This window comes from Saccopteryx leptura, chromosome 5, assembly GCF_036850995.1.
Source record: "Saccopteryx leptura isolate mSacLep1 chromosome 5, mSacLep1_pri_phased_curated, whole genome shotgun sequence".
Taxonomy (NCBI): domain Eukaryota; kingdom Metazoa; phylum Chordata; class Mammalia; order Chiroptera; family Emballonuridae; genus Saccopteryx; species Saccopteryx leptura.
Window position 1 is genome coordinate 103,594,184 of NC_089507.1, and position 8,467 is coordinate 103,602,650.

Genomic DNA, 8,467 nt, shown 5'->3' on the forward strand with positions numbered 1-8,467 from the left:
TTGCAGCTCATATTTTAGTCATCTCCCCTTAAAGGATAAAAAAAATTGTTAGTTATTCAAGACAGGAATAAAAATTTAAATGTTTGCCTGACCCTATGGGCATCTGTTTTTCTAAAACTATTGGCTGGTTGTCGAAAGGTGGTCACAGATTGTCCAGGAGCTGGGATGCAGAAAGAAAGAATAAGGCAACTTTTTTTTAAAGACTGATTCCAAGAAGATGAGTTCAGATAGATGGCTGTTTCATATTATTTTAAAATAAAACAAATAATTGCTAATACTTACTGTATTTACTTTGGTCCAGAACAGTGCTAAGTAATTTACATGCACATCTCATTAAATTATGCCAAATCTTATGTGGTAGCTATTATTATCCTACTTTATAGTTTATGAGACTTGTTCAACCTAGCATAAATGATTTAGATGACTGGGTTTTTTCCATTTGTATTTCTTTTGAGGGAAACTGAATCTATGAATTAGGGTTCACAGATGCTTTCTTTTCCTGGCTAGTTTTATAGGAGCCTTATAACGGTATATATACAGGATGCAAAGACCTTTGTAATAGATGGCTATTGTTGTTGCTTTCCTGTATTCCTTCCCCTCTTCTGGTAAAAGACTTCTTTTCCTTTTGGAATCTTCCTTTCCTTCTCTATGTGACTCAGATAGAGTTATCAGGCAGGTGACTCTTCACCTCCCTCTCCACAGGTCTAGACATAGAAACCAACCTGCTTGATCAGGGAACCCATCCCTGGATCCAGCAATTGGCCTGGGACAAGCCTATTTCCAATAGGGCCAAACAGATGGTAAGAGATGTCCTAGTAAGGAAAGTCCTGCTCATCTGTCTGGGTTCACTAACTCTAAGGACAAGTAACCCCAGAGCAGCTAGAGAGAAAAATCTGCCAGAGACAAAAGTCAACACAGAGCAAAGTGGAATTAAGACATGGGGAGAAGTAGAGAAACAGGGCCCTGACTTTGTCCCCTGAAGTCCTTGATCCAGCTTTTCTTGAAACTATTTCATTTCTTGGACTTCCCATTTATATCAGTCAATACATTTCCCTCTTTGCTAATGCTAATTTGAGCAGGTCTCTGTCACTTATAACCAGAGAAATAGATTAGACCTAAAATGAAATAACAATATATTTAGCAAAAAAAAAAAAAAAAAATCAAAACATGATCTGAGAGAACTAGTTTGACAATCATTGATCAGACTTCATTTTCTGAGACAGACAAATATGTACATTAAACACTAACTACAAAATTATTAACATCAAGATTTCAGATATGCCTATTAGGAAATAATAACCTTACACCAGGGGTAGTCAACCTTTTTATACCTACCGCCCACTTTTGTATCTCTGTTAGTAGTAAAATTTTCTAACCACCCACCAATTCCACAGTAATGGTGATTTATAAAGTAGGGAAGTAACTTTACTTTATAAAATTTATAAAGCAGAGTTACAGCAAGTTAAAGTATATAATAATAATTACTTACCAAGTGCTTTATGTCGGATTTTCGCTAAGTTTGGCAGAATAAATCTTTATAAAACAACTTACTATAGTTAAATCTATCTTTTTACTTATACTTTGGTTGTTCCACTACCGCCTACCATGAAAGCTGGAAGACCCACTAGTGGGCGGTAGGGACCAGGTTGACTACCACTGCCTTAGAAGGTATATATATAATTGAGTTTAAGAAAGATTTTAGCTACTGAATTAGATGAAACTGTAATATGGCACTTTCCAGAGACTTTTTAAATAATTACCTTATTTTAAATAAACCAGAAAAATAAATGATAAGAACCAGTCACATCCATAGACCTGAACATCCGGGGTGTCTCTCCTGGGCCTCATGATCTCACTCTATATACAGTACCAGAGATGGCTATACCTTTTATTCATACATAATTATTATTCTCTACATTTCCATAAAGATCTCCAATATCACATTTTCAAACTATGCATTAACCATCATGGAAAACTAGTATCTCAAGTTCATCAACAATTAGCCAAGTCATCTTGGGCAAGCCATTTAACATTTCTGGGTCTCAGCTTCATCATGTAAAAGAAAGATATAGTTACTATCCTGCTTGACTTGTAGAGAATATTTGTAACACAACAGGTGTAAAAGCACTCTGAAAAAAAATAGTATGATTGTCTTTATCAACTCACGAGTAAGATTTCTCAAGGCAGAATTCAATTTTATACTATGCCTTTCACCAACTGGGATCTGGAGAAAATCCATGATCTTATCAGAAATGCAGAATAGAGACCCATCAGAGGTCAAATGTAGGTCAAAATTAGGTTCTAGTGACAGGACAGGACATTGGTATCACCACCAGCCTGACTTTTTTACCACTTAGCCCTTTGTCACCTATAGGAACTCTGTACAAACCAGCTGGCTTTATAGTTCCCAAACACAAGCCAGACTCTGTTGTAATTCAATCACTCTCCTCCCCTCAAATCTGCTCTTTTAACTCATTCATCCCTCAATATATTACTTTTAACACAAAGAACTAGTTCCTCCATGCTGTCAAGCAGTGCACTCCAGGGCTCTTGAACTCAGAGCACTCAGGGCCACCCGGTGATGGGTTACACATCGTCTTATTACAGTTCCTGCATGATCCTCTAACACTGTCCTGTGGATTCTTTGTTATTACAATTCCATGTTTATCTGGTCTCACATATTTGATTGTCGGTTCTTCTTGTATAGAGGAAATACTTAGCAAATATATTTCAGTTAATTTAAACTAAAAATGTCCAAATGAGGTAAATGGCTGAAGAAAAATGAATTTACACTTAAAAAAGTGAAAGAGATAAAATTATAGGACAGTAGTTTGGAATCTATGCAAAATAGACCAGAAAAGTAGTCTATTCAAGAGGATCACAAAACAAATTTTATCCAAATATTATATATTTTTCATTCAGGGACTTAAGTAGTAAGTATATATAAGTGAAAAAGAAAAATCCTTTAAATACTATATCTCTTCTATTAATAGTCTTAGCTAAAGTTTTATGACAAAATTAATTTTTTCATCATTAACCCTAAAAACTTAACCACATCAACTTTAATCTTAGGCTTTGTTGAAATTTCTTTCATCATATATAAATATTTGAATTGGGTGATCAAAGTTGTACCAAAGACAAATCTTCCATTAGGTAAACGTCACTGACTAGTATGAGAAACGGTTCTTGCATATTTAAGGAGTTGGCAACTTTTAATGCACCACTAAAATTTTAATAGAAGGTATGATCTGGAAGAAAATGAACACTTTTCCTGATATACAAAGATTCTAAGTCTTCTTTCCTTAAGCATTTTTGAGTGAACATGTTACATTTCCACTTTTACATCATTAGTTTCATAGCCTTGGGAAATTTTGGGTTATGATGGTAGTGAATAAGGTAGCCAGGGAAAATTTCAACAGTACTAAAACAATGACTTGGAGGGAAAAAATAAAATAGAAGAGAGAGAGAATGCCAGAAATCTGAAATCAAATTTTTGGAATGGAAAAGACTTTTAACATAAATCTAACTCCACCCTTTATTCAGTGAAAATAATCACCCACTAATTTCTCTAACTTATAAATTAGTGTTGTTACATACTTAATTTTTTTACTGTAAAGCACGATGCTTGGCAATTTCTTAGAAACAGAGTCCAAGAGAATAAGACCCTGAAAATATGGAAAATCTTTTATGGATATAAATATATTTCTTCTTGTTTGAGTCAAACCAGAGCTTTTGAGCCAGACTTGTGGTATCAATTTTCAATTTTATATTTCAATATGGAAAAGAATAATGATAAACAGGAAGGCAGGATTACCCACTGAGAAATGTGGAAAATGCCAAATGGCTCAGAGGTGAGACCCCCGTGAGGGGCTGATCCAGTGATGGAAGACCCTGGCAGTCAGTTCTCAAACTTTGATAGCATATAAGAAAAAATCACTGGTTTGAAGTCTGCACACTTCAATTTTGAGACTTTGAGCCATCAATTTCACTTGTGTGACCATTGACAGGTTCCCAAATTATGATTACCAATATTTTTGTCCTAAAAATATGGTTCTTGAATGAGATAATGCATGTAAAGTCACTTTGGAGACAAGCAAAGTGTATTATTACTTAGTTAATTTATATTAAAATCTATTTTAATCCAGCTATTTGAGCTTCCAGGGTCTAAAAGCCAAAATGTCATAATACTGCCTCTATACCCCCTTGGTTAGGCATCTCTATGCTGCAATTAAAGGAATGATCAAGGAATCCCTGGCTCCAGTATGTTCCAGTCCTTGCAGCAGACCACATAGTCATGTGGCTTCAGCAAACAACACAGAGCCAACAGCTTTCTTTCTGCTCTACAGTCAGTCACAATGGGCTGAAGGCTCAAACAGTGTGGTGAACACAGCAATATCTTTTCTTGTTCTCAAGATTTCTGTCAAGATGGGCTTTTCCATACATGTGAGGCTGACTCCATCAGTAACTCCTGTCCTCTCTCTGATTTCCTCATTTGAGGGGCTCCATCCTGCTCAGATACTCGTCACCCCCTATACTAACTGTACTTTGACAGTGTCAGTGAAACCCTTCCACCTCAAGACAGTCAGCATGTGCTCACAACCCAGGACCCCTCTCAGAGCTCCCAACCCTGTAACAGCTTGGAAAGGCACCTTAGGTACTTCGTAAAGATCACTTGCTTTTGTCCAGCAGAATAAATCAGAATCCTGTGGGGTAGAACTATGGAAGAGAAGTGTGAATGAACTCTAATAATCACCCATCCCAACAAATAATCTGAGACATACTTGCCCTGGCATTAAATCCATATGAATGGGAATAAATCCTACCATTCAGAAGCAACACTGCTCATGTGTTAGGGTGCAAATAAGACACAATGCTGAGTAAAGTGTCAGAGTTGCCTTCCAAGGAGCTCTGTTCTAGACAGCATTCTTAGAGGTCTCAGAGGATGTTTAACAGAGCTGAAAGGTGATGAGTGTAACACCTCAGTTAGCAAATGACATAATTATGGCAAAGAGAGGAAGTGATGTGCCCAGGATCATCGAAGCTGGGAAATGAGCACGGGGTCTCCACCTCCAGACTCTGCTGCTCCTTCCATAACCAAACACATTCTGCCCTGATGCATGAGAGTCTGTACTGAATATAACTGCTGACTGCCTCTTGACCCAAAAGCAAGGCAAATGGCCAAAGCTCTTCCCTGGTTCCCTGCAGCCCAGTGACTACACACGGAATCAAAATTGCAATCAGGCCACTTGACATTGATAGACGAGGGGTTTACGAGCTCCTCCTACTCTTGCTCTTAAACCATGCTACTCTTCTCAGTCAGCAGGCATGCCACTGTCGGTACTGAGATCTAATTGGCTGATTGATTAGAGAATAAACAATAATATTTACTGCTTCCTTCCTGAATTCACAGCCAAAGCAGCTCTGCTAAATGACCCCTCTTCCTTCTTTCTCTCCTCCTCCACTTGCCTATAAATGTTGACACTTATTATACAACAGGTCAGAGAAGAAATTACTTTGAGGTTTACCCTTAAAAATGAAAAAAAGCAGTGAAGTCCATCCAGGAAGTCTCCCTAAACCAGCAGCGAACCAGAAAATATGTACTGACTCCAATTACATATGGCACTTCAGGATCTCTAATCTAATGGTCCATCGTGGTGTCAACAGCCATGTCCCTGGCTTCTGGGGGAAACAGGCATGCAGTCCTTCCATCGGAGCAGGAGGTAAGCACTAGGGAGAGATCTGAAGGCAGAGGCTGCTGACAGTGGAGGATAAAGTCAGAGCTCAGAGCCCTTTAGGATAGCAACCATAATATTTGGAGGCTCAAGAACAGGAGGACGTGTGTGGCAGGAGCAGCCAGACTGGGATGCTGAGCCCCATTCTGTTTGGATGCTAAGAATTCATCATTAGGGCCCAAATAAAACAGACACTTGTCTGAGTGCTCAGAAGCACGAGGAGAATTCAGAGCAGATATCTGGAGGCAGCAGGCCCAGCTCTCCCTGGAGCTATTTTTCAAGAACACATTTCTTCTGTATGTTAACATGTGCAGGAATTATTTCTATTTAACAATATTAGGAAATATGCATATGCATACCTGCATGTGAACGTATACACTTATATCTTTTGCATTTAACCCAGATTCCCAGTTTCCCAGGGATCTCCTGGTCCTCGCAGACACTGCTACCTCAGTGCCTGCCACGTGCACAAATGCTCGCTAGCGCCCTTACTCCCACTATATGACCACAGGTAAACAATGAGGAGAAACTATCATCAGAAAATAAAGTGAATGAGGGAAGAAAGACAAGTAAAGGGTAATTTCTCCAGAAAACAACTTTATTCCTTCCACTCTTCCTCTACCAGCAAAGTCAGAAGTCAGCAGAGACCCATGAGATGCAGGCACTTCAAATGCCTCTGTGGCCTAAATGACATTTGGGAGAACAAAGAACCAAGATATCTGTTTCTCCGAACTTCCCTGGGCTGGCCCCCAGAGCGGGGGAGGTAGGCTCCTCACTCTCTTATCTTCCAGGTGGCCTCAATAAACTCATGGGGCCACGCAAAGCTGCATTTCTCCTTCTCAGTAGAAAGCACAGACCAATATACACAAGAGGAGCACACATGCTCTGTTCACAAAATCCCCTGTATCACTGTTAGAAACATCCCGACACCAAGCTGACTGGCTATCCGGTCAGCATTACCACGGCAGATGGGCTGCCCCTGATGACAAGGCTAAAGCAAGCTCTGAACATGGTGTCAAGCAAAATGTCAATCAGATTAAAACAAGGTGATGCCACTGTCCTTGTTTGCTTAAATATGCTAAGAGCAATGGCCTTCTTAATGACGGAGTTCATAGGGAGGCTTAAAGTAGGTCAGTGGTCCATACACAGACACATGCCTGGACAAGGCCTGGCAGTGTCTCCTCAGCAACTCTAGCTGGGAGATAAGCGTCCTCTAGCTGCAGTGTCAGCAAAGGTCACGGTGAACCACCTCGGCTGCTTCTGCAGAGAAATCTGAGCAGATACATAGGCACCTTGAAAAAGGATCCTATTCAATTGCCCTGTGGGCAAAAAATTACACAGTTGCCATGAGAAGATATTTTTAAAAACCAACCAACCAAACAAAAAGCAAAACACCAAACAAACATGATTACCTCAATTTAGAAGCAAAGAGTATTGGGTGAAAGGATGCTGAGAGCCGGGGAGAAGCACTGATGGGAATCTATTTCCAGGGGCTCTTAGCACCTGTTTGCAAGCACATCTCTCAAAATAGCATTAAGCAACAAGTTTCTAAAACGACAAATGGAACGCTTCTTTTCCCTGAAAGTGCTTTGTCATGGCTGATACTTTTTACACAAGAAATCATTTCAAAAGAGCGTGCAGGATAAAGCAGAGGGATTTTAACATGTCTGCAGCTATGGCTACAGCAGCAGACCACACAGGGTGCCATGCCGCTGCAGAGGCTGGAGCTGGGCGCCGCCTGGGCCCCACCTCCTCCCGGACCACTCACCATCAGCAGGCTGAGCGCGGAGTCTGGCACCAGCTGCACTGCCATGGTCTCCGATTCCCATGCACAAACACTTCTGCACAGTCAGTCAGCCTGGGCCCTGGGTGACTGCAAAGCATCCACAAATACCTGCAGAAAACCAGTCACAAATCTAGACTCAGGGTGAAAGAGGCTCAAGATGAAGACAGGCCACATTTCACACAGGCTGTGGGGAGGTCAGAGGGTTGTTGGGAAGAAGGGGTGGGAACCAGGCTCCGGGAGAAGAAAAAAACAAAAAGGAGGAAAGCTGCAGGTTATTTAAAGGTGAGCCCTGCCTAGCTTCCCTAAGCTGCACAAGCACAGACACCACATCAAATACAAATATAAAAGCTTAGAACACAGAATTTTTAACTGACACCTTAGCCTAGGCAGCAACTATTCTTTTAACTGATAATTAAAATAAAATAAAATGTTCCCTAGTGCAGATAAATCAACCAGCCCAAAACCCCCCCTCCCCTTCCCTGCATCTCTCAGCGATTCTGCTGCATAAACATGCTGAATGTCACAACCTACCGCTTACAATCTGGTCAGTGTCTTCTTTCCTGCAGCAAGGTGTGTCCCTTTTGCAAAATCAAGTATCTGAGAGTCAGGGAGCCGAGCCTGACCACCAGCACCAGGCAGTCACTGGAGATCAGCAAATGCCCTCATTATAACTGAGTGGGAAGTCAGTTATGGACTGACTCCTTCCACCATCCCCAAATCTACTTTTCCTCCCCAAGTGCACTGGCAAGCTTACTTAGTTCCCGGTGGGGCTAATGTACTTGCGAGGAACATGTAATTATACTGCCTGTTCTGTTAGCGTTCAGATCTCCCTGCCTGCACCACATGCACACAGAAGACAGACACTCTCTACCTCTCTCCCTCCCTTCCTCCCGCCCTTCCTCCCTCCCTTCCTTTCCCTCCCATCTCTCCACCAGGCAGCCTGTTAGGA

At 40.9% G+C, this 8,467-nt stretch overlaps 1 protein-coding gene across 1 annotated transcript in view; it reads right to left on the reverse strand.

Moving 5' to 3' along the window:
• Nucleotides 1-8,267, reverse strand: part of FRMD4A (FERM domain containing 4A) — a 673,627-nt gene extending 665,360 nt beyond the window's left edge. Inside the window, exons 1-2 of the mRNA XM_066384150.1 lie at nucleotides 8,050-8,267; nucleotides 7,501-7,626 (exon numbers count right to left, since the gene is read on the reverse strand). Coding sequence (XP_066240247.1) covers nucleotides 7,501-7,545 — 45 coding nt within the window. The 5' untranslated portion in view covers nucleotides 7,546-7,626; nucleotides 8,050-8,267. The remainder of the gene's footprint in view (nucleotides 1-7,500; nucleotides 7,627-8,049) is intronic.
• Nucleotides 8,268-8,467: the final 200 nt, after the last annotated feature.